Here is a 26,269-nt window from a genome sequence, read left to right on the forward strand (position 1 = left end):
ATATACTATATACCCTCGACACAATTGAAAAATCATCGAGAGTATACAGACGTACGCGCGTATACACACGAAGCGCGAGAGATACACCGATCTCCTTGTGTATACGGTATATTATACGTGCGCTCTCCGCGGAGCAAGAAGTAAGTAGGTATATAGGGAGAGGAAATAGACGCGCGCGAGACACGACAATAACAGCTCATTGTGTTCCTTATAATACCCGCGTATGTCCTATTATATGTCCTCCTCTGTGCAAGTATACGTATAATATAAGCTGTTATGTAAAACAACGACGAGGGAGCAATTTGCTCGCGAAAAATCTTACGATAAGTATATATTATAAGCAGCTACGCGCATGTAGAACTCGAACAATCGGTCGTATCGTGTGCGCGCGCGAGGGGACTGATGTATGGGAGATCCTTGCGGATTTTATCAGAATCGCGGTATAAATATATTGTGCGCGTGCAATAGTTACCGAGATTTATTTCGGCGTTTGTTTTTTTTTCTTCGGAACATATCACATACATATAAGTACATGTGAAAGACGAGCGAGACGGAGAGTTATTCCCACTATTCTGGGGGTCGACGAGCTTTTTTTTTGTTTTACGAAATGCGTGGAAAATCAAATGACTTTATGAGCATCGAGTAAGTTGACGCGTTATGATTTTTTTTTTTTTTTTCGGGATGTTCGCACGCCATTTACTTAAAAGAGGCCATTGGCTCTCCAAAGGCCGGGGGGAAGGACTCGAGGGATGTCGGAGAGGAGCGGAAAAAACGGTACACGGAGATCAAGCGATGGCCACTCTCCTTTCCACCTTTTTTTTTTTCAAGCTAAACAGAGACATTTGCCAAAGAACCGAAAAATAATGGCAATCATGAGGGTTCGATGCAAAAGAGAGGTGAACGAATAAACGAGAGGTAAGTAGGTACAGGAACGGAGACAGTGGATAATTGAAGGCATCAGGCGCCAGGATAAGTATATACATCGATGTCGATTTGCACTCAACACTTTTTTTGGGTATACTTATACGCGCGTCGTGTTGTATATTACGAGAACGCGTGTGTATATTTTACCTCGGACGAAAAGTGTAAGGTGAATGGTAAGTACCACATTGTAAGTAGGTATACAGACGAAACGAGAAAAACGCAAATGGTATGTGAGAGAACATGCGGCTGTGGTACCTCGTGGAGATAAGGTAGGTATATGGGTACATGGACGATTTCGCCTATATACGCGCAGGTATCTTCTGTTGTGCACAGCACGCGGGAGCTCGCGTATAATAGGCACACGGGATAAACAGTGCGCAGGGCAAACTCCGCAGGCTGCAAACGGCGGCAGCTGGTCAAACAACTCCGGGGGCATGGCTGAGGAGAGCGAGAGAGAGCCTGGTACGTTCCTTCCTCTCCCCCTCGAGTGCCGTTTCCGAAGTGTACAATATACCTGTATTGTACAACCGTATCCCGAGAGCTCGTGGCTGCTCCTCGTTCTTTTCCCTCCTTCTTCTTATTCTTTTGGCCATCTGCTAATTTCGACTCTTCCGAAATTCTCTTTGCAAGCTGCCAGTTTCCCGTCTTGCTGGTGTATCTACGAGGAATGACAATTTTCTGGAATCCCCTTCTATTACTTTTTTCGTTTTCTTGGTGTATACGACGAGGAGGTTCGATCGGTCGATGCACACAAGTGAAATGTCACTAGCTAATATCGCACGAAGTCTATTTAAAATCAAATTAAACACAATTCATCCTAAAGTAAATAAAATGTCTCTTGTTCGACCAACTTACGAGGCACTTTTTCTTATACCGATGGTTATCACGATGACTGGTAAATTCTACTATTACAAGTGGACATACCTCAACGTTTAAAAGTCAGTAAATTTCTTGTGTACGAAACCCTGATTTGGCAATATCGGATAACACAATGGTTATCCGTCCACATAAGATTCTGTACCTAAATTATTATGTATATTTTTTTTACTCTCGCAGATTACCTACACCATTTGAAGCATACCTAGCTTTTATCCATAAAACTTGTTGATGACGCGACGAAGCTACAGCAATAATTTTACCATTAAAAAGAAGGACGCGTCAACAGCAGAGGCTCTGTCTCTATTTATAAAAATGCAAAACAGTCATTTGTATACAGCTGTCTCTAATACATGTATGAAGGCGCGTGAAAGTTTTTTCAAATTGACGGGATGCAGATGCTCGTGTGTATAATATGTGCACGTATGTATACATGGTAGAGTTGCTTGAAAAATTGGATATACTCAGCTTTCGATTCGCCGTGAAGGGGGACTATAATTATGTATGCGTGCGTGCGTGAATGTTTGCCTGCAGGTGTATGTGTCGAGTACGACTTGATCATACACGGACTCATCGAGCGACCGCTTTCGTAGCGGTACGTAACGTTGGTTTGATTTTTTTTATACTCGATATATTTTGCTTCCTCATTTAATTAGTCGTATATCTGTGTATACAGTACATATACACGTACATTCGAAAAATACGGGATTTCATCAAAGTATGATTTATTTAACGCGATATGCTCGGGACTAGGTTAATTACAATTTTGTTCGCTTTCAGATGCCTTACCTCTTCAGTATGCAGATATTTTGATGTCGTTATTAATTTGTACGCAAATATTTTTCATTTTCATTGTTTTGCTATTAAATTCAATGTGAAATGTAACCAGCTCCTGTGACTTGATCTTAAACGCCAACTAACAAGATAATAAAATCAATATAAGCTTATGCACATCCTGTTGGTTCATCTATATTCAAAAGAGCAATGTAAGAGCAACTTTATTACTTTACTAACGTGTGTGTTTCACTTGACTGAAAAAAAAAAGAGTACGCTAAGAACACAAAAAAAAAATACAATCATCCAAACGATAATTTTTCCTCAAAATTAAAATGATAATTTATTTATTTATTAAAGTCATATGCACTATCAGTAATTTTCATATTAAGAATCTTGATTGAACAGTATGGCCTTACACCTATTACCATACGTGCTACATCATCACGATTTACAATTACAAGTATGTAAAAAGCGAAATAAATTATTAGCAGCGGTAAACCATGGCGGATGGAAATAATCGTGCCGATCGCCGAGCGCCGCACACGATGACCTTGAACCTAGTATATACCTATGATGCTCGTTCTTTCTTCTTCTTCTCCTCCATCAATGTCTAGACTCACTTGTTCTCTATACCCGCTCGACCGAGCCAAATTCCACGTTCCCGTTCACTTGGGCCGTTTTTTGACTCATTTCCGTGAAACACAACCCAAAAATCGTGATTCGAGTGCATCAAAAATGTCCCAATTTGGCGGCCACAGTAACACGACGCTTTTTAGCGCGAAATCATTTCTCTCCTTGTGGGGTCGACGACCCTCGGGTATCGAACGGCGAGGCTCGATCTCCTTCGCTGCCAAGCCCCGGGGCGACTCGAGTCTCCTCCTCCAGCGCCTCCCCGAAAGCAGAGACTCGCTCGAATCGAGGATACCTGCACCGTACGTGTGTGCATACATCAGAGTCCCAAAAACCGGCTCCGGAGACTTTTTTCCTTTTTTTTTTTTTTTTTTTTTTTCCTCTGCTCATCTTCTTCGCTGCCGTTGGATCTTCATTCGATTCCTCATCTCGCGACCATCATATGGTGGGTTCGCGTGTGTTTCGACAACTATCGGCGTCTACGCGGATACACCTACTTCCATGAGTTTTTGAAATCAACTTTTTTTTTTTTTTCATGAAAATTATGAACATGTACGTTTTTTTTTTCTTTATTAACTGATACCAAACCTTTGAAAGTCACAATTGGTGGATTATTGTCGATACCTCATCCACTGGGAAAGGCAGGAAAGATCAGCGAGGAGAGACTCAATTAGGGGTGGGTTGGCGTCTATTAATTGAGTAGCAGTGGACACACGCCTGTATAGGGAGGAAATAGTCTCTTCTTTCTTGTCTAACTTCTGTACCGATGGAATCGAGTTCGGCAACCCTTGCGGTGCTCGTGGGGGTTGACGCGTCGCTCTAATGCTTCTCGATCACACCACGTGGCGTGACTTGGACTTTTTTTCCTTTCTCCCTTTGACGACCCCCTGAAACCACAAGCTGTTGTGGCCAAACTTCACAATGACGTTGATACATGTAAAAAAAGGGAACGATGTTCGGCTATCGACGATCGTTTCATCAAAGGTTGTGGGTCAACTGCGAAAGAGCAGACATGTTGGAGTTATACGTGCGTGGGTGCGTATGTAACTTAATTAAATAGACAGCATTTAATTTGCTTTTTTCTTATTGACAGCCTCAGTTCTGGCCCTCGTTGTAAGATGATAATTACTAATTCTATATTTGACAGCTATTGATTTTCCACTCACCAGTTTTTAGTCGGACTTTTCCATACGAAATAAAGCACATGACAATCATTTACATCACAAACCATCACAATTTCGTGGATCAAGGAAGGTCAAGAAATATTAATGCGAAAATATTGTTTGCTACACTAACGAAAATAAATGAGAGGGGAAAAATCGACATTTATTGACATAATTTGCTCAAGTAGGCGTGATGTAATGTGTATAATTAGCCTCGCTTTGTGGGTATAAGCAAAAATTCTTGCCGCGGCACTCGGGGCCGTGCTCTGTTTGCTCAAGTAAACACATTCTCGAGGCTGTAGGTGCATGCGCGTCATCACATACCCATACGCACGTCAGTTTTTTGGATATTGAGGTTGACGCGTGAGTGTGCGCATTTTATTATTAGTAAATCTCTTATCGGTTTATCAATAATTTGATTAGGTACAGGTAGTGGGGCTCTTTTAGCGCTCCACACTACTCTTATCAGCTTATCAAAGATAGGATTTAAAGAGGTGGGGCTCTCTTGGAGGTCCGCGCTCCTCTTATGGGCTTATCAAAGATAGGATTTAAGGAAGTGGGGCTCTCTTGGAGGTCCGCGCTACTCTTATCGCACCTCTTATCGCCCTATCAGTGATAAGACGACAGGGGTGGGGTCTTTCGTTAAGGTTCGCGCTTTGTTTTTAAAGAAGGGTTGGGGATGGATACGGCTAATTTTATCATGGAACTCGGATCACGCTGGACGTTCCCTCCACCTGCTGGACCACTTCATCGGATTTTTTATAAATAGCAGTCTGAAACCACGGATGAGATGCCACTTGAAATTTCCAACCGAAACCTGAAATTCCATCAATATCAAAGAAATATTATCCCTTAGGGATATAAAACGTAAGAACTACCAACTCTTTTGAGAGCTATACAAAATGAATTTCATCGTTGGACCTGGATTACTGAAATCACCATCGCCTGGAAATTCACCGATGAGCAGCCACTTCAAATCTCCATCTGAAGCTGAAAATTCCATTAATATCAAATAAATATTATCCTTTAAGGATATAAAACGTAAGAACTATCAGCTCTTTTAAGAGCTATGCGAAATGAATTTCATCGTTGGACCTGGACTACTGAAATCACCATCGCCTGAAAATACACCGATGAGCAGCTACTTCAAATCTTCATCTGAAGCTGAAAATTCCATCAATATCAAATAAATATTATCCTTTAAGGATATAAAACGTAAGAACTATCAGCTCTTTTAAGAGCTATGCGAAATGAATTTCATCGTTGGACCTGGACTACTGAAATCACCATCGCCTGGAAATTCACCGATGAGCAGCCACTTCAAATCTCCATCTGAAGCTGAAAATTCCATCAATATCAAATAAATATTATCCTTTAAGGATATAAAACGTAAGAACTATCAGCTCTTTTAAGAGCTATGCGAAATGAATTTCATCGTTGGACCTGGACTACTGAAATCACCATCGCCTGGAAATTCACCGATGAGCAGCCACTTCAAATCTCCATCTGAAGCTGAAAATTCCATCAATATCAAATAAATATTATCCTTTAAGGATATAAAACGTAAGAACTATCAGCTCTTTTGAGAGCTATACGGAAACGAATTTCATCGTTGGACCTGGACTACCGAAATCACCATCGCCTGGAAATTCACCGATGAGCAGCCACTTCAAATCTCCATCTGAAGCTGAAAAAATTCCATCAATATCAAATAAATATTATCCTTTAAGGATATAAAACGTAAGAACTATCAGCTCTTTTAAGAGCTATGCGAAATGAATTTCATCGTTGGACCTCGACAACTGAAGTCACCATCATCTACGAATCTGCCTCACCCAACATCTTCGACTTCAGTTGAAAATTTCATCAATATAAACTATCCCCATCTTTCTAGGACTTTACTCTATTTTTTTAAAACGTAAAAACTACCAGCTCTTTTAAGAGCTATATGGACGATACGGACCATCAACCAACCCTGAGACGTCCATCTGTAAGTGTCGGTCACCGGCTGCCAAATCAAGGATTCCATGGCCAATGAAGACAAGAAGAAATCCATCAATATTATAACGTAATAAAAACAATCGGTCCTTTTCAGGACCCCAAAAATATTAAACGAGACTCATTATTCTATCAAATTGATGAAAAAAATGTTCATAAAATCATAAAACTGTGCTTCAATGACTAAAATGAAGTAAAGAATAAAAATAGACGTAATGACGCATTAGTTGAGTCAAATGACAATGAGCGATAAAAAGTTCATTCTACCCGTAAAAGTCCGAGGGGATCGAAAATGGGGATAAAATAGGACTCGAGCTTTCATAAGCAGGGCAAAACGGAGCTCGAGCTTTTTTCGACCAATGGCAGACAAGCTCGCGGCGAAGAATGAAAGGAGGGAGAGCGATGCGAGAGGGCGGTGGCGACACACATACCCCACGCCACCCCCTGCCACGAGGGGGGGAGTCCCTCGTAGGAGGCCACAGGGCGCGGCTCAATCAATTACCAGCGTTGCACGTGCAGGCCGCGGGAGGACGAGGAGAAAAAGAAAGGGTATATATATACGGGCGTACTGGGCGCGTCCCATGGCAACAGCAGTGTCGGCGAGCACATAGAACCATATACACAGAGTCCAGCCGACTCGCCTCGCGGAAAAGAGATTACAGGGTACCTACATGGTACATGTTTATTATACCCACATACGCAGGCTTCTGCTTCCCTCTTGTTTCGCGGGTATATATGTTGAAAGCTCCGGATTTCTTTCTTCTTATTCGTTGTAGCTGTTTAGGTGCTGTTACCCTTGATTTCTCGAAAAGTCGGGGGGATCCTGGACACGCCTGCGCCTTCAACAGTCCAGGCTCTATAGTGTTTTCGCAGTATATACTCACCTACAAGCTGCTACACTCGACGCTCCCCTTCTATATAGGTAAGTTTTTACATTGGCACACACACCAATAATTCATTGACGAGCGGTATGAACATTGCCGACGACTCGGTGTTGTTTTGTCGTATATACCCTTACAATTTAAACTTTTACCCAAAGTATATACTATTAGTTGTTACGTAATCGTGCTTTGCAGGTATGATTTGAAAGAACCAGATAATAATAATAATAATAATAATAATAATATAGTAATCGAGGGTGTACACAAAAATATGAAGATAAACAGCGAATTGAAGGAGATCCGAGTAGCGTTGGGCAAGATAATCAAAGACATGAAAAGAATCTCGCAGTCCCAGAAGCAGGTGAGGGAAGAGGTGTGCGAAGTGAGGGGGGAGCTGAAAAAGTTCCAGGAGCTGTGGAAAATCGAGAAGACGGAAATGGAGAGCAGAGTGAGAAAACTGGAGGAGGAGGAGAAGGTCAAAGGCGAGCTCATGCAGCGGCTGGGCCGTATCGAGAGGAGGATGGAGAAGGCGATGGAAATGAGGGCGTTGAGGGAGCAGGACGAGGTGGACGGTGGTAACGGTACATTGGCCGGCAAGTGGGAGGCCTTGGAGACGAATTTTTCGCGCGCGAGCGACCTAAACAGGCGCATCGAGGGAATAATGATGGCAGTGAAAATTAACCACGGGCACTCGGTTGACGTCAAGTACGACAAGTTGGGCGTGACGAGCGGGAAAAGTACGGCGATGCCGAGGTTGATCAGACACATTTTTCGAGCCGGTCGGGCCGATTTGTAAATTACACTGTTTGTCAGGCGTGTTTAGTTTGCGTAATTTTTAGGCATCGTTATCTCGGACTAGCGCACCGAATCGGCACTTTATTATATTTTTCTAGTAAAGAAAAGCAAACCGTATCATCATTCACCTACAGATTCACATTCGTTTACGCAATCAAATATATATGGTATACGTTATATTGCGAGGGAGATCAAATCATCACTTTAGCCTTCCGTGACGCGTGCAGCGGTAGGATAGACAGTGTATATGATTATAGCTGATGGTGCACACGTAGGTATATGTTATCGTCACAGAGAGCTAAGAGAGGATAGATTTCCGAGTTCAGCAGCCCTAAGTGCTCGGAGCTGGGTATTTTTAGATGTCGAGCGAGCCTCCTCCCCCGTTCCCCCAAACAACTCTTTTAACTTCTGTTTGACTTTTCGAGACGGGAGGGCAACAGATGCGCATTTAACGAAGGGACCTTCTTTTTTTCTTTTTTTTTCACTCTCTCAAGTCATCGAGCTATTAGTTTTTTCTTTCTCTATCTCTCGTGTATGGATCGTTTGTTTGCATTGCACAGCGAATTACCGAGGCGGGCAAGTATACATAGAAACAATGGGAAGGGCTGGGGCGTTGCCGATCGCACAACACACGTGTGACTGACCCTATACGTACGCCTTTTAAATACATCACCTCACCTGTCGATCACTCACAGGCGCGGTAATCCACTTTATCGTACATACAAATATGTGTGTACAAGCAATGTAATATGTCTTTATTTTATCTTGTAAGAAATAAACCCATTTATTGGTAATCCCCAGCTTGTTGTGAATTTTCTGGGCTCTGTTTTATTTTTTTGTTTTGGTTTTTCGAACAAAGTTCAACCAAAGTGCAAATTGTAAAATATCCTCCGACTCATTATCGTGAATTTACCATCCCAAATCTCCGCCGGGAGAACGCGCGCGTCTTTCCTCCGACGCTAAAGTGTCCATGTAGATGCAAAGTCTAAATATAGTGGGGGTGGGTATGAGCGCGCGCTCTTTTGGGAAATTCATCGCAGGACACGCGTATCTTTGGACTTTAATATCATTCTGTATACACTGTTTTGCGATTTTCCGTTCTTGTTTCCGATTTTGTGGTTCTTTTCGTTAAGTATTATTACGTCAATGCAGTTATCTCCGAAAGCAACGTGTATGGATTTTTTCAACAACTCGGGAGCATCTCTTGGTTTCGCTTAATGAGAATTACAGCAATGACGATAAATATACATTGCGCACAGGTAAACATACCTAGCAAGCGGGCATTGCTCCGTTATACGCAATTTCAAGCGAGTCTCGATCCCCGTAGAATTTCAAAAAGCCTATTTATTACGTACTTTGGGATTAAAGAGTTACGATCGAAAAAAAAAAAAAAAAAAAAAATACACTTTGTCTGATAGTTTAAGAGCTGTCATCGACTGACGGTGGAAAAAAATAGAAAAGAAGAAGAAAAAAAAATAGCCACTGCGACAAATTTTTCGATCCTCCAAACTCAATTATGCGCTTCCGCGAGCAGTGGCCATTGCCTGGGTTTATACACATCGTAACAATGGTAGGTATTTACCCCACCCCTTACGTGATGGCTGCATCCCAAGGAGTGCACCATTTTTACATATACGTGTATGCATGAATATATAACCGAGTTGGTATATACAGTTGCTTTATCTCTCTCGCACTCGTGCTGGCCAACAACCCCTCTTTATGCGAGTATATATACTCATACACGGTAGATTACGAAGTTGGAAAAAAAAAAAAAAAGAAGCGAGGAGGTGGATGAGATGCGGTACACCCATACGTGTACGCGGGTGGTGGAAGGGCCGTCTGACAAATTGAATATTTATTCATAAAGGCCTTTGTGCCAAGTCTCTCCGTTGGAGGTGTTTTGTTTCTGCCTTTCTCTCTCCCTCTCTCGACAGTTCTCCGGGCTTTTGCAATACAACGTCCATGCGACGGATTGCTTTTCCCGATGGATAATTAATGAAGTTCGAGCGCCCCTTGTCGGTTCGAGCGCAACTCCAAAACGTAACGATGATGCATCTTGAGGATTTTTTTTTTTTCTTCACTCCATCTATTAGCATGTAAAAGTATATGCAAACCAAGGGGAGTTGAGATTATCCTGCTCTGCGTACACGTATGTTAATTGTACAATAATAAAGGGAATATTTAGTATTATTACAAAGCTACTCGTGCTAAATGCAAATGTATACCGTTAGTACGCGTCGCCGTTGACGATTAGAAGCGTAGTTTTTCCTTTGCCGTGTCACGAAGCTCTTTCTCCACATATAAGAAAGCAAAGTTATGGCTGGCGCATTAGCATCGGGTTTGGGCTTACGGAAAAATTCCCTCGCGATGTACGATCGACCGGACACCTTTATCGCTCGATCTGACGACCTTTTTTTTTATACTTCCAACCATCGTTTGCCTCTGACCTCTGTATTGGTGTATTATTATTATTATTATTATTTTTTTTTTCTAATGGAAATCAATCTCGTGTGTACACAGCGAGTTGGGTTCTTTGGGTAATTCATATATTCCAAAAATAACCCAAGCACACGTATGTATAAGACATAACGCGAGAAAGAGAAGGAAGGCACTCCCGCAAGTGCATATGGTGTCAATCGTCAGCGTCTCCGAGCTCCGTCGCACTCGGCCGCGATCGAATCGGCAGCGAGATCTCTCTCAATCGCTCGCGAGCAGTTCCGTATACTCGAGGCGGCAATCATCACCTAACGCTCCGTTAGAAGCGAGAACGGGCGCATCATATCGCGGCAATTACAAATATATATATATATATATGACGGTATACATATGGGCGTGCATACGGTACGCGTGGGTTTTTTCTCCTCCTCCTCGCTACCCGACCGAGAGCCGAGCTTCTACGCGGTCCCGATTTTATTTATAGCCGATGGCACCCGCGATCGTCGCGCAGCTTTGTTTTTTCACTGGTTTTTTTTTAGACCCCAAGGTGGCTCGAGCGAGTCTTTTTTTTTTTTTTTTTCTGGAGATTTACAAGAGGCGACGGGCCTCGTTTTGTTGCTACGGTAAACGATCGGGTTTTAAGAGAAAAGCTGCAGGGAAATGTCAATTACACCACGTTTCGCACTTTCGTCAGATTGAAGAGGATGTTACCGTTAAAATCCAAAATCTATCGACGTAAATTACAAACAATGCGAAAAGAAAAGAAAAGAGTAGAAAAAAAAAAAAAAAAAGAAAAGAATCGTCAAACGAGCGACTGGATTTTCCTCCTCTTGTTACAAGGAACCTTATGGAGTTACAAATAAATCCTCCTCGCCACGCGTATACGCAACTGTCGAAACTTTAATCTCGCTTCGCTTCCCTGTATATATTGTATGTATACACCAAAAAGGACTTTGCACCTCGAGTGTTCCTCTCTCGCTCTCTTTAACCTTCGGGCGAGATAATTACTGGCAACGAGTTATGTGCATGTGTGCGCACACAACACCCTCGGTTATCCGCTACATCTGCCTCTTTGCCGAGTAAGTGGGCGGGTTGTTTTGCTGCAGTTTGTACCTTATATCCTTACGTACGTGTATAGATGTATGTATAGTCCGAGAAAGAGAAGGAGAGCGTGTGATCGACACCTCTAATTTAATGCGAGAGATTATAATAATGATATACGCACGTGCAGCTCTCGTGTACGAGTTCACGCTAGTCGCGATACCCGGTAAGTAGGTATACACTCAAACTAAACACTCGAGTCCTCTTCTTCACCGGATCTAATCACGTATAGGTGATGAAAAAAAAAAAAAAAAAAAAAAAGCTCAAGCGTTTGAGCGTAGGGTGTTGGGGATTTCAATGGACTCGATTAGCGTATAACAGCTAGAGCGCGCGTATGGAATTTAGCTGATTTCATACTTAACGACACGAGCTATTTGTATAGTATAGTATCGATGGGGAGGGATTTTAATGCATCATCAGGTGTACCAAGCACACCCGAGGAGATTATAATCCCGATGATTGACCGTGTACTCTCTCGTGGCGCAATTAGCGCTACTTACAATGGCGCGCTTAATTACTCCAAGAGCATTACGTACAGCGAAACCACCAAACGATAAATCACTTTGAATAAATTTTCAAGTTTTTTTTATTTTATTTTTTTATTTTTTCAACTAATACTATATATACAGAAAACGTAAAAGTGTATACTTCAAGCAGGTCAAACGTTAATTACTTGAAGTTGAAAACAAAACAAAAAAAAACCTCGTGCAAAAGTGCATCGTTGGTCGCTTGTGACGATTCATCGTTGCTGTAACGCATGTAATCAGGTGAATTGTAGTGGCGCAAAACGATCCAGCGGTATAAATTAGGTAGGCATAAGTAAAACAGAAAAAGAAAGAGAGAAAAGGTTAATTAAAAGTGCAGAGCTACACTGTACATCGTAAATGTATCTACGGGTCTCGTATATACATGTACCCAATGCACACACACCGCAATAAAAGGAAATGAAGACGCTCACGGCGTGCATAATTTTGCTTATACGATCGTGACTCGGCGCTATCTTTAACTTGCTAATGCCAACTTTTCATCGGAGCATCGCCGTATAACGGCTTGACTCATTGGAACGGGAAAGTATAAGCATCGTCTCAGTTTTCGAGTTTTTTTTTTTTTTTTTTTTTGTCTCTTAATGCGTCCTTAAAGTAATTACAAATATTCGAAAAAATGAAAGACCGCGAAAGCCAAAAGACTACGCGAGCACAGTTTCCAATAGTATTTAACACGCTCAATCACATTACTTTTGTATCCTTTACATTTTATAGAAAGGGTTTTAAGTTTTTCGAAATTTTTAATAATATAGGTTCTGAGTAACATTTTGGTAAGTAAGTGCCCACGTCTGTTTTATGATGCATGTATCGGGGACTTGGTAATATTTTCTTTCATTAATTATTTATAAGTCGATTGAGCAAGAGACGGACAACTCGATGGTGTCACACGATTTCACAAAGTCAACGCATCGCGCGGGTGACGCATCGCTTGAAATACCACCGATACACTTATATAACCCGAGGAGTGGATATACATGTCGGTTTTTTGGTTAACATGACATCGAAAACACCACTATGTTGGAAACTCGGTCCGATCAAATACGATTTTCCTTAAAAAATTGTATAATAAAAAAAAAAAATAAATCTTTTTACTTGGAGTGAACATACGTTAATTTTCTTATTGCTGCTTCGGCCCAACTTTGTGTTGATGGCTGTGTGCGGTACGAGAGCAATAACCATCTAGATCGACAATAAAAAGGTACTACTCGTACTCAAAGTGTTTGCAGTACCAACTACTTTTTTTTTTTTTTTTTTTTTTCAAGCACATGGTAAAATGTACTCACTTCCCAAGAAAACCCTTATCTCTTCGTACGACCCCCGCGTTCATCTTAAAACTCGAGTGTCAGGAGGATATTTTTACACTCGTTGGAAAAAAAAAAAAAAAAAAAAAAAAAAAAAAAAAAAAAAAAAGTACGAGAGCAAATTGCCAAGCCACTCGTATTAAAACAAGGGTAGGGGGTGGGGCGCTCGCTTGCAAATTAATCAGGTGCGTGGCGGTACGTTCACCCTTCAAAGAGTGTATAGGTAAACGAGAGAGAGGGGTCAGTGTCACGTGTGTACATGTGTGCCCGCGAGTTCGTTGACTGCGACGACGCGAACGAACGCACCCCGGCTTCTTCCCTCCTCCTCCTCCTCCTCCTCCTGGTTCGTGGTTTTTTGCTCTTTTTCTCGTACAGCTACCTGTACGTATATACCTACCGCGTTTCTTACTCCATCTTTGTCGACGACCAAGAACGTGTGTATATGCGTGTACATTATGTGATACCTACCCGGCTCACGGAACCTTAGGGCTGGGCTGGTTGCTACATGTCCACCGATTTTGTTGCCCCTTCGTTTCATCTCTCTCTCTTTTTCCTACTTTGGTTGAACTGTCCTCTTCAATTGTGGTCGATTTTAGCCGTGAAAATGCAGGTTTTTTAAAAAATTTATTTCATACGAACAATCTGAGCGAAATAATTACCAAATGGACTTGGACCGTGGTTTTATCGTGTAATGAAACGAGGCAAAAAGTTACGTCTACTGGCCTCAAGCATCATTACGTGAGGTAATATATTTCCGCCATGAGAGGAGACCTTGACTTTTAAACTTTAAATTTACATTCGCGTGTACTCAAAATTGCAAGTGGTATGGCTAATGATTTTAAAAGCGTAAAGCTCCGGTGCAAGCTCCGAAAAAGAGTCAAGTAGCCTTCCTAGTGATAATACCAAGGATTAAAATCCATTTCAAGGGTTTACCAGTAGTTCACTTATGTATGGATAATTTGCGTTTCACTCGTGCAGGCACCCATCGGTAAGTATTTGCTGTAAAGCTCCGGGAAGACAGACTTACTGACGATCTTGATTGAGCCTTTACCGCGAGAGCTTCGCTGTTGCTTCGTTTTTTTTTTTTTTTTTTTTTTTTTTTTTTTTTGTTAGACTTCTGAAACTCAATACTTATTTAATTACAATTACATGTATTACAGGGATCACAAGGATCAAAGTATATAGCATTAACATGCACCTATACAGTCCCGTATGAATATAAATTGAGTGTTACGCAAACCTTGCAGTGTACGTTTGGTGATGAGAGGAGCTTTTCAAGGTAAATCATTATCATTTTTTTCTTTCAACCTTACACATCGTACATCAAACGTTAACCGTAACATTTGCTGAAACAAAACAAAAAACGTTATTCAGATCACGTCATCTCAAAATTTTAACATTTGACCCCGAACTTATAAATCTTCGAGATGTTCCTCTCAGCTTTCCCAAAAAAACATCGACGCCCTGAATTTCTTCGAGCTTTTCTTCTCGTATATGAGTTGTTTCACCGAGTTGGTACACGAAAAAAAAAAAAAAGGATACCCCAAGAGAAACCGAAGTAAGTGGTCACACGATGTCTCACACACACGGCACATGATACGGGTATATATATATATACGCAGAAAAAAACAACAAAAAAAAAAAAAAAAGAAGGAAAGAGGACACAGCTCCCCTGCTCGCACGGCGCAGAGGTCGATATTCTCGTCTCGTCCCGTCTCTCCACAGCAACTCGCGACGTTGCTTTGTCGTGTTTGTCTCATCGTGTCATGATGCGCCCACGTTTCACACACATCGTCGTATATACAGGTAAGAACACGCGTTTAGAGATACACACGGTAAGTGGAGGTAAGTACATATATCATACGCAATGAATAACTCAACTCGCACGCACCCAACGACAAAAGCTCACGGAGCTTTTTCTAATCCATCTCTACGTAACTAGGCTCCCCCCTTTTACACCCCTTTTTCTTAGAGTATATAGGTATCTCGTGTATTAACACGTGCAACGGCTATATATTATACTCAGCTGATGATTAATACGCCCAAAGGGAGATAAATAAGTCACAACTGCACCTTTGTTTAATGAATTAAGCATCGATTAGCCTGATGGAAGTAACGGTACAGTCGAGTCGATGGTATATATATACCTTTGTTCTCTCGGGGGTGATGGATCAATCAACGCTTCGATGCGCTATTTTACACGCTAGTGTGCAACAAGTGACAATACCTTGCGTTTAATTATTCGCCAAGTTGCACCGGCTCGTTTGCTTCTACACGCCCATATAAGTATATACCTATACTTGTTGGGTAATCCCTCCTCGAGTATACGTGTCTATATATACCTGTATCGACCTTTGCGAAACTCGCATCATCCGCGTAAGTGTAAGGATAAAACACGCAATAGCGGCTATAATTTTTCCAGAACTTTCAAAATCCAGTGGCAGAGTGTATTTTTACATTTTTATCGCATAGTGTATATTATATCCCGGTCCTCCCCGGCCGAAAGAAAAAATTAAAAATCGGCGGGTTGCAATCGCAAAAACTGTCCATGTAGCCGAGCTCGGGGTTATCGGCTCGGGGGGTACTCGTCGCGGGTCACCGACTGCTCGAGCGCGTAAACAGGCCTCTCCGTACGCTTATCTCGCTCTTTTTTTTTTTTTTTTTTTTCTTTTCTTTTCTTTTCCCTCCCCTGGACAAACACTCGCGAGTAAAATTAACGCCACCTCGATAGAGAGAACCGACCTTGCTTTTACGCAACGAGAGGACCGAGGGCAAGTTAGCTGAGCGTGGGTTTTCGAGATAATGATGTATCATACGTACGCGGGCGATGCAGAGTTGAGGGGAGCTCGTAGATTTGAGCTTTGGATAAGGATGTATAGTATGTATACACGCTTCTTCTTGGGAGTATTATTATTAATTTCTTTATTTTTATTCCCCTCTCTCTTTTTTTTTTTTTTTTTTTGGTTCCGTATTTTCGAGACCAACTGATTACTGTCTCTCGCCAGGGCCGTTATCGCGTTAGACGTTTGGCTTGAATTACGTGACCAGTTACAACTGTATGTGTATGCATTTGGAAAGTATAAAAGGTGATGACCTTTTGGTTTGGTGTTTGAACGGGGAAACGTATTTTCAATGACTGATTTTCACAAAATTAATGGCATCCTGATGGTTCGAGACAACGCGTTACTGAGAGAAAAAAATTATACGACATAAAAATTACCATCCTGGAATGGTAATCTGATCATATTTCGTCATCTAGAGACTTTTTACTGTTTGGCAAATATTTTTATTAAGAGTACAGTGATTTGTACTGTTTGTACAATAGAAATTACTTTGCTAAAGTGTTTTTACATAGTGATACTTTTTCTTCTCCTCTGGTTTTCCAAGCCACGTTTCTAGATTACCTGGCTCTTGTTACCTACATGTCAAACGTGCGCGTGAAAAAAAAAAAAAAAAAAAAAAAAAAAAAAAAAAAAAAAAAAAAAAAAAAAAAAAAAAAAAAAAAAAAAAAAAAAAGAAAATAAATACCACTTCACACGCTTATTTATCGAGCTAGGAAATCTCGACGATGATAAAGACGGCCGGGCGTACATAATCAAACATGTCCTGGGCCGCAGCCAAGCGATAGGACGAGGTGTATGAATAAGAGATAAGATAAGAGTCGAGTCAGGATTCCTCGAAAGAAGAAAAAAAATGTTCTCGCTCGCACGGTGGAGTTCCTTGAAAAATTGGGTGAAAGTTTTATTAAAAAAAACTGGTGACGTCGATGCCAGCGAGTTCCGCCATTTCCTCCTTGTTTAGACATGTCGGTCCAGCGGCAGGGGGCGGAGAGTCGGGGATGCTGCGATCCGCGCCAAAGGGGCGGTGCTTTATCCCGCAAGTCCTCGTACGAATGCGTACAACCCTGCCGGCCGCCAATGAGCTTGCAAGCGCTCGAACGGAGATGGTTGGAAAGGTTTTGGGAGCTTTCGACTTTTTTAAAACATTGGATATCTACGATTTTTCCATATTACACGAGCTTTTCTTACAATTTCATTGCAAGCTACGAAATGCATAAACACGGAAATGTTAAAATGTTATTTTTATCTTCACGTAATATTGCAAACAAACAATCATCACTTGTTTTCATGTTTATTTTTGTACCTCGGAGGTACAGGCGATAATTTGATTAAAAATCGCACTCTTGGGAAAGCCAAGTGAAACAATGTACTTGCCAAAATAAATAAACAACATCATGTAAAAATCCATTTTTTCCAAGCATTGAAAAAAATAAATGAATAAGTGTAAACAAAACATGTAGATGGTAGAAGCTCTGTAGAGAGAGAAGGAGTGAAGGGCGCGACAGAGGCTGAAATGGGGGAGGAAAAAAAGAGACACAAGTCGAAGGGTGCGGTCTGTCAGCCCTGGCTGGGAATCAATAGCGACGCACAAAAGCTTCTTCGCTTTGTCACCTTCTTTCAACGTAATAATCAAAGCTGCTGTGGTTTCCTTTTACTTTTTCCTGCGTGAAGTTGTAGAGGTGTACGTACTTCGTAAAAAAAAAAGAAAAAAAATGTCGTCTCGCGTTCAGAACTTCCTGAGTTACTGAATTACATGTACATGTCTTTCGAGCGTGTCTTCTGTGCTCCTATGCTTTAGATGAGACGTAAAAACCACCTTTGGTCCGTAATTTTGAGGGACTTTGGATTTCATTCTGCTTCTCGTGTTTCTTGTCTTTGTCAAGTAGACGCCTTGCATTTTTTTTCCTTACTGAAAGACTTGCAGCAAGACTGAGTTTGACAATCATTGTTTATAATTTTTTTAATTGTTAAAAAAAAAAGGTTCCAAATTGGAAGTTTTATTCATTCTAAAACTTACGCGCTTCTTATACCAACTTATTTTGCGCTTACGTTATCGTTTTCGGGAATGATAATGCTTTAACTTGTTAAAATTTATTTATTAAAGTTAAAAAATAACTAGTTATAATACATTTGAATAATGTACACGCTAACAAGTGAAATTTATCTACAAATTATGAATACAGTACTTATCGATTATTGAACCTGCTTTTGTTTTAATTTACTTTGAACGCCCAAATATTGTCGTTTCATCTCAAAGGCAATGATACCCAAAGCCATTGCTGAATTCAAACTATTTACATTATTTTCCAAAGGAATATTGACTCTTAATCCTTGTCTTGATTGTAGCAGTTTGATGGAATGATGACTCACGCCTTCTGTTTCACCACCGACAATTAAGATTGCCTGATTACTTGTATAATCTACAGAATAATAAGGTACGAGAGGTATATTATTCAATTTCCCGAGTACATCAAGTTTATATTTTTGTTGGTAATAATTTTTTTTCGATTTTTTATTTGTCTCGGATACTTTGGCATCCTCTTCTTCTTCATCATCCTCTTCTATTTGGTCAGCTTTATTTGTTTCTTCTTCATTCACACAAGTTTCAACGTCTTCTTCAAAAACACTAGTATTATTGTCTGCTACATAAGCTTGTGCATTATCATTAAAAAATGATTCAATGTCTACCCAGTCTATAGAACTATAAACTGTAATCTGGAAATGTGCACCCGCGGCACTTCTCAACACTTTGGGATCCCAAAAATCAACACAGCCTAAAAATGTGTGTAAGTATTATAAGTATTATCTCAAAATCAATGATTTTCATAAAAAGTACTAAGCAAACCTTTTGTCAAAATAACTTTTTCAACGCCAACTCCAGCGGCCGCTCTCAAAATTGAGCCCATGTTTCCTGGATCTCTCACATTATCACACACCACAGTTATTGGCAATGAATTTTTTGCAAGCTTCAATGGACCTGGTTTTTGAAAAACTCCTAAAGAAAAGAATAATATATTAAACTTTAAGCTATTTCAAGTAATTAACATCAGATGGTATTTATTTAAAATGTGCTGCATTACCCATAACACCAGGGGACGTTGTCAAAGTTGACCAAAGCTGTATGGTTCTGTAAGGTACCTTATACATCTTGGCCGTCTTTGGAATTGCCCAATCCTTAACATCTTCGTGTCTACTGAAAAGCAAGGTTTCTAATTTGATTTTAGCTTCAAGAGCCTCTTGGATCAAACGTTTGCCTTCTAGGACTATCTGGTCACTCTTTTTCCTTTGCTTTTTTGACAAAAGGCTCATCATTATTGATCTATTAACAAAAAATGCATTAACATTCTCTTTGTTTGCAAAAATTATATGCACGTCTTCTTGAAAATATACTCACGAAACTACTTTATCATTCTGGTACAGCTTTGTATGAAGCTGTTTGCTCATTGACTCGTTGCACTCTCTTGTATCTTTAGCTTTGGATTTCGTGAACTTACGCTTAGGTTTTACTGTGGGAGGCGTTGGATTCGGTGAGTCAATGCTAACATCAAAAAGTTCGTCCTCATTGACAATTTTTCCCTTCCTTGAAACTAGTCTAGCATAATTCTGTGCAGGAACAATTACACCAGATTCAACAGCCAGCAAACGAGCAACGTTCCGGAAATTCCTCGAAGTCAATTGAAATGTTTTGAGCAACATTTTGAAAGCTTGTATTGATTTGGCTTGAATTGCTTAATAATCGTTCTTATTGCACAAAAAGAATGTTAAAAAACATTGTTCTGATCATAGGTTAGGATACCGTACACTGTTCATCGTTCACTGTCAACGCAACTTCAAACAACAATATTCATAATTACTGTTGATCATTGACAGCTTAGGTATTTTTAACAAAAAACTTACAGTTGTTTTAGTCTATATATACTTGTAAAAAAGACATTGCAATTCCTATGGGTACACGCGATGAGTTCCGGATAATATCAACACAGAACAACACAAGTTCGTGTGCTATTCGCACGATCGCGCTTAAGTGCACGAATGATGTTTGACTTGAAAATAAATCTGTAACTGATTATACTTGGCAACTTGAACTCATCACAAATAAGAATATTACTTTATTCATTTTATTATCGTTGCTTATGGTTACTTATTGTGAGACCGGTGAGTTAGTTATGTAAATAACGTTTTGAAAAACTTTTGATATGCGCGCGTTAATCACAGTAAAGTATATGTATATACACATATTTGAAATATATAAAAAATTGACTTGCCGCAAATAGCATAAACAATGTCAACTTTACATTTTCTATCTGTAAAATTAGTGGCGGCTGGTTTATAATTGATAAAATGGCTCTCCTGTGAGTAGTAGTGATTGTTTGAATCAGCGCCATCTAGCGTTGCGGATTTCTGAACTAAAAAGTGGCCCTAAACTTTTGAACCAGAGCTTTAGCGCGTAGAGCCATTTAGTCAGTTATAAACCAGCCGCAACTCATAATAAAGCTATAAAATAAAAAAATTACGATACATGTGTTTTTGGCGGCAAGTTAACAATCTATTTTATACCAAAGAATCGACCTCGTATGTGTTTATACTTTTGAAGATAAATTTTTAAGCATAAGATAGATTGTTAACTTGCCGCCAAAAACACACGTATCGTAATTTTTTTATTTTATAGCTACAAAATGAGTTGCGGCTGGTTTATTATTGACTAAATGGCTCTAATCCTGAATGCTCTGATTGAGAATTTTAGGAGCCACTTTTGGCCAAAAAATAAAGACCGCTAGATGGCGCTGATCCAAAATAATTATTGCTACTTACAGCAAAGTCACTTTGATAATTATAAACCAGCCGCAAATAATTTTATGAATAAACGACAAATAGTTGACATTTTTTATGCTACTTGCGGCAAGTTTGTTATTTTTTTTAACCTAAATATCGACCTCCTACATATTTATACTTTCGAATAAAAAATAAATTACAAACTTGCCGCAAACAAGACAAATATCGTCATCTTTTTATTTTACACTAACAAAATCATTTGCGGCTGGTTTATAATTAATTAAATGACACTCCTGTAATAAGTAGCAATAATTTTTTTGATCAGCGCCATCTAGCGTTGCGGATTTCTGAACTAAAAAGTGGCCCTAGAATTCTGAAGGAGAGCTTTAGCGCTTTGAGACACTTAGCCTATCATAAACCAGCCGCAGCTTACTTTACAGCTATAAAATAAAAAAAATAATTATACATGTGTTTTTGGCGGCAAGTTAACAATCTATTTTTTACTCGAAAATTCATCTTCAAAAGTTTAACACATAGGAGGTCAAATTTTTGGTAGAAAATAGATTGTTAACTTGCCGCCAAAAACACATGTACAATTATTTTTTTATTTTATAGCTTCAAGATAAGTTGCGGCTGGTTTATAATAAGCTAAGTATCTGTAAGCCCTAAAGCTCTGGTTCAAAAGTTTAGGGCCACTTTTTAGTTCAGAAATCCGTAACGCTAGATGGCGCTGATCCAAACAATCACTACCACACAACTATACTAACAGGAGAGCCATTTTATCAATTATAAACCAGCCGCAACTAAATTACCACTTAGAAAATAAAAAGGTTACTTCAACGATGCTGTTTGCGGCAAGTTCACAATTTATCTTTTACCCAAAAATTGACCTCCAAAAGTATAGATATTCTACTTGTATGGTTTAATAAAATCGATCACTACCACTAGTACCACTTATACTGCTGCTTGGTAGTGATTGTGATTACTATGTTACTACACAACTTCATTTAAAAAGCCGACTTGACAACTTTTCGCAATAAAAAGCCGAGCAGACTGCGATAATATCAACGCTATACAGCGCTAGTACACCTAAGCGAATGTAATATGTAATGGATTTGTAAATGCGGAAACGAATTGTAGGTATATCGTGCATGGATGGATCGTAAACAATATATGACATAACCTCCTGTATTGTTTATGTTCCGAAATTTTACGCGATTTCGGTGGTCGGTGTGATTTTGTAAAAAAAATTTGAAGCTATTTACAACTCCAAAAATGATTATACATTTTATTTTGGGCAACTGTCGCCTTGCAGGTAATTGAAAGTTTGATATTTACGTTTTCAAAATTTTCAAAGATTTATTTCATAGTTTTTACCTCCTTTTTAATTTTAAAAGGCTTGACGATTCCTAGAGATGTTCTCGGCAATACTGTACAAAGAGCTGGTCTCAAGTATTTTCCTCCACCAAAGAAATGGGGTTTGTTTTTTTTTCTTACATTCTCAATGAACGTTTTTTGCCCAGTTCATATTTCAAATTGTTAAATAATTTTCTTAGACGTGGAAGTCCCACCTGATTCTCGAGGAAAAAAGTTGCCAATAATGCCAAAAGCACCAGTGTTTTTGGCTCCCATGAGACCATTCAAAATGCAGAAAAAGCTTCGACTGATGAGAGGTCCTGAACTAGTACACAATGAACTTTTACACAAACAGTATGGTGTTATAGTATGTATCATTGTTTTTTTCCAATACATTTGAATGTGTATTAATACGTCGTACACATAAATATCAACGTTTTTTAAATTTATCTGTGTGCATAGGCTCTTATTGGAGGAAGATTGAAATATAATCATTTTGAGGTAATACGTAACACGTTAAATAGAAAATTACCTAATAAAGCTTTTGCATTGTATCGCATTGATGCTCCCTGGCAACCTGTTACTAAAAAGGTACTACATACAGAATACACTTTTTAACTATTTTTAAAATAATGCTTAACAAATTGTGTTTTTTTTAAGGGCCAAGGACAGCGTATGGGAGGAGGAAAAGGTGCAATTGATCATTATGTAACACCAGTGAAAGCTGGAAGAGTTATTATCGAAGTCGGCGGTCCAGTCGAATGGCCAGAGGTAATCTTGTTTGACCATACTGTCGCATTATTGGTATTTGAATTATTACTTTTCTTTTTTTTAAATTTTACACAATCTATTCGCTGCATTATTAGGTGAAAGAAGCTTTATGTGAAGTAGCACTCAGGATGCCATTTAAAGCAAAAGCTGTGAGTCAAAAGGTTTTGGACATAATGGCTGAGGATGAAAAATATCTGGAAGAAAATAATGAAAATCCTTACACTATGAAGTATATTATACAAAATAATTTTGGAGGTTGTCACAAATGGATATCTCCTACTGATAAATTTTGGTTTGGAAAACACAGATAAAATGTTGTGAAATTTTTCATATTCTGTTTTGTATTATTCTTATTATTATTATTATTATTATTATTTTTATTATAACAAGATTATTAATAAAAATTATATATATTAACATAACGAATACAAGTATTTGAAACGAAACTTTCTGCAACTTAAAATTAGAAAATAAAAATTTATAAAGGAGGAAGGTAAGAAACAGATAAATAAATATAAAAAACACTTATGATACAATGACAATATTTTATATATCTTTGACGACGGTTCGGTGGTAACAACAGGTAATTACTACATATTGTACATTACATTGAGTAGGCAATAGTCGTATCTTAGTAATTAGTGACGATTTCAGCGACGACGACTTTCCGCGATTTTTTTTTTTCTTTAGTTTAATATCATTTTTTTACGCATAGAAGCGATAGTTTGCTGAAGATACATCATTTCACATATACATACGTACATATTTATTTATATAAATGTGGCGCGTGACGACAGCGATGAAACATCCATGAGTATATGTTAATAAGATTAATTGGAGCTTTACCCCGTTAACGAAGAATTATGATAAAAGAAGATTGGAGTAAAACGCCTCGAGGGTAGTGTTGAATGGTGGTAGTGGAATGTCGTCGTCACTGATCTTTCGACAATATTCGTCTGGCGCATTGTTACTAATTATTATAGCATACCGATAGCTGCTGTTTTTTTTTTTTTTTTTTTTCGATCAACTGCGTTAAACACATGTAATCTGGCTTATTTATTTTTCGTTTCATTTATTAGGTATTACTAATAACGCGACAGAAAATCTGATCGAAGGAATGGTTAAATTAGTCTTTTCTTTATTTCGTTATTATTACTTTAATTACTATTATCGTCCCGATTTCGAGTTCCATCCCTCGATATGCTCGTTCAAGCTTCTTTTAACATAATTGTAATTATATTTTTACCTGTTAACGTGTGTGTCGTGTGTTATTGGTTTTCATTTTCCGTCAAAGAATCGAGCTTCGATGCAAGGACTTGTGGAAGCTGTGGAAAAATCCGTACGCGACCTTTCGAAACTGCTTCTCATTTCTTAAATCGGAATCGATTCGGTGAGATCGTTATATGTTTGATATCATTATCGCGCCTAAGGATAACATTACGAAAAGCAGCAACGTCTCGTGAGTATATTTTTTATCCCTCCCTCGGAAAGCTATACAGTTCCAATACTTGTTCTATCAATCCCTACAGAAGCAGAATCGCAGCGGATAACGATTTCACGGAAATCGACTCTTTTTCACAAGGGTACTTTGAGCTATGTTACTTTTGTTTTTTTCTCAATACAAACAACTTTTGTGCCTGCCTTAGCGTCGTTAAAAAATAAAAATCACACGTGTGTTTATTACCTCGTCGCTACTTTAAATTCATTGTAACGATATGTCTTTTTTTTTGTTGTTCGCAGCATCGTTGGGATATCTTAAAGGCTCTCGATGCGCAGTTTCTACAATTTGTATCTTTTGTTTCCCTTATAATTTCTTCCAATACATTATACACATATTATGCATGATCAAAGCGCAAAAACACATTTACCTTCAAGGATCGTACCGTAGAATGAAATTTCAGTTCAATTGTAATTTTTCGCTCACATACTCCATTTTTTTTGTACACAACAGTTTGAATCATTGGCTTTTATTTCCTAACGTAAACGTATATTTACAATTCATATAGGGATTAAATTTTTTCACTTTTTACAAAAATACACTTAATTAACATAACTTAATTTACAGATAACAATGATTTCTATTGAATAAAGAAAAAATTATACAAAATGTCAAGTTTAGAAACATTTCACTATACGGTGTAAGCCCTGAAACCGTATCTCCTGGAGTGTTTATCAATAAACAAACAAAAAATTACTCACATCCATATGTATTATATCTATCAAAGCAAATCGAAGATGTAGGTGTATAATTACAGACAAAGGTCGCGGTACGTACAATAAGAAAATTACGCAAATAACCAAATCATCACCATCATCTCGCTTACGTACAGTTATATAGAACAAGTGTTGTCGTACACGGTTATACGTATATATTTGTTATTACTTTTTTTTTTTTTTCAATCTTCACTGCAGCAAAAGCATTGAAAAAAATAAATAAATATAAAACTTTGCTAAACACAACGACACTGCATCTAACATTTTATTTGTTATTCTCTCACATCCGAGTGGCATTTACCATTTTTTCTTTTTGCATAATAATACGTGTATACCTTATTTGAAATCACGCGATACAGGCGGACGGTCATACATGCGTCACACAATAATTATATGTTTATTATATGTATATATTATATTTTGTAGGACTAGAGGGTCTCGTGTGTAATGTGTATAGAATATATATTTATATATCATATACTTTGTTTTGTTTAATATATTTATATGTGTACGTATGTCATAGAAACGCGTTTATTTATTTTTTTTTATTTGTCTCATTGTGGAATTTGTTCGAGTAAGCGATGCGTGGGTCTTTTTTTTTTTTTTCATTACCTATTTTACGCTAATCCAGAAGTCGGAATCGCGTTTGTTTCGACGACTTTCTCTTTCCCCGTACCACAGAACTATAGCCGTACTACCTATCAATTCGCGTATATTTACCGAAGCAGTTCGATATGGCTCGAGATGCACCTGCACACGTTTCAATCTCTTTTTCCTCCGCCAACTCGATTCGCTAAGACTCCTATAGATTGCATACAAGGTGCGGCTGAAACGTGACGATTTGATATGAATACTGGCGATCGGGTGCGAAACGAAGTATGCAAATGT

The 26,269-nt window shown here is 38.9% G+C and overlaps 3 protein-coding genes across 3 annotated transcripts; 2 read left to right on the forward strand and 1 right to left on the reverse strand.

Moving 5' to 3' along the window:
• The first annotated feature begins 7,520 nt into the window (after positions 1 to 7,520).
• LOC149373708 (uncharacterized) lies at positions 7,521 to 8,045 on the forward strand. The gene has a single exon (XM_089596089.1). The coding sequence runs from the start codon at positions 7,521 to 7,523 to the stop codon at positions 8,043 to 8,045; it is 525 nt and encodes a 174-aa protein (XP_089452215.1).
• Positions 8,046 to 18,415: 10,370 nt separating this feature from the next.
• On the reverse strand, positions 18,416 to 20,398 carry LOC106641762 (rRNA methyltransferase 3, mitochondrial). Its single transcript, XM_014356277.2, has 4 exons — positions 19,662 to 20,398; positions 19,348 to 19,586; positions 19,113 to 19,262; positions 18,416 to 19,041 (listed from the first exon to the last, which is right to left on the reverse strand). The coding sequence occupies exons 1-4, from the start codon at positions 19,961 to 19,963 to the stop codon at positions 18,461 to 18,463; spliced, it is 1,272 nt and encodes a 423-aa protein (XP_014211763.2). The 5' UTR covers positions 19,964 to 20,398; the 3' UTR covers positions 18,416 to 18,460.
• A 1,597-nt stretch (positions 20,399 to 21,995) lies between these two features.
• Positions 21,996 to 23,528, forward strand: LOC106641761 (mitochondrial ribosomal protein L16). Its single transcript, XM_014356276.2, has 6 exons — positions 21,996 to 22,355; positions 22,438 to 22,518; positions 22,597 to 22,763; positions 22,859 to 22,987; positions 23,057 to 23,167; positions 23,263 to 23,528. The coding sequence occupies exons 1-6, from the start codon at positions 22,316 to 22,318 to the stop codon at positions 23,476 to 23,478; spliced, it is 744 nt and encodes a 247-aa protein (XP_014211762.2). The 5' UTR covers positions 21,996 to 22,315; the 3' UTR covers positions 23,479 to 23,528.
• Positions 23,529 to 26,269: the final 2,741 nt, after the last annotated feature.

The sequence above is a fragment of the Copidosoma floridanum genome, unplaced genomic scaffold (assembly GCF_036245765.1).
Source record: "Copidosoma floridanum isolate Cflo_tuat_1 unplaced genomic scaffold, Cflo_Japanese_pri ptg000029l, whole genome shotgun sequence".
Lineage (NCBI taxonomy): Eukaryota > Metazoa > Arthropoda > Insecta > Hymenoptera > Encyrtidae > Copidosoma > Copidosoma floridanum.

Coding starts and splice junctions, on each gene's coding strand:
- LOC149373708 (XM_089596089.1), top strand. CDS start 7,521: ATGAAGATAAACAGCGAATTGAAGGAGATCCGAGTAGCGTTGGGCAAG.
- LOC106641761 (XM_014356276.2), top strand. CDS start 22,316: ATGATTATACATTTTATTTTGGGCAACTGTCGCCTTGCAG. Junction 22,356..22,437: donor GGGCAACTGTCGCCTTGCAG/GTAATTGAAAGT, acceptor TAATTTTAAAAG/GCTTGACGATTCCTAGAGAT. Junction 22,519..22,596: donor TCCTCCACCAAAGAAATGGG/GTTTGTTTTTTT, acceptor TAATTTTCTTAG/ACGTGGAAGTCCCACCTGAT.
- LOC106641762 (XM_014356277.2), bottom strand. CDS start 19,963: ATGTTGCTCAAAACATTTCAATTGACTTCGAGGAATTTCCGGAACGTT. Junction 19,587..19,661: donor CAGAATGATAAAGTAGTTTC/GTGAGTATATTT, acceptor TTTTGTTAATAG/ATCAATAATGATGAGCCTTT. Junction 19,263..19,347: donor AACGTCCCCTGGTGTTATGG/GTAATGCAGCAC, acceptor TCTTTTCTTTAG/GAGTTTTTCAAAAACCAGGT.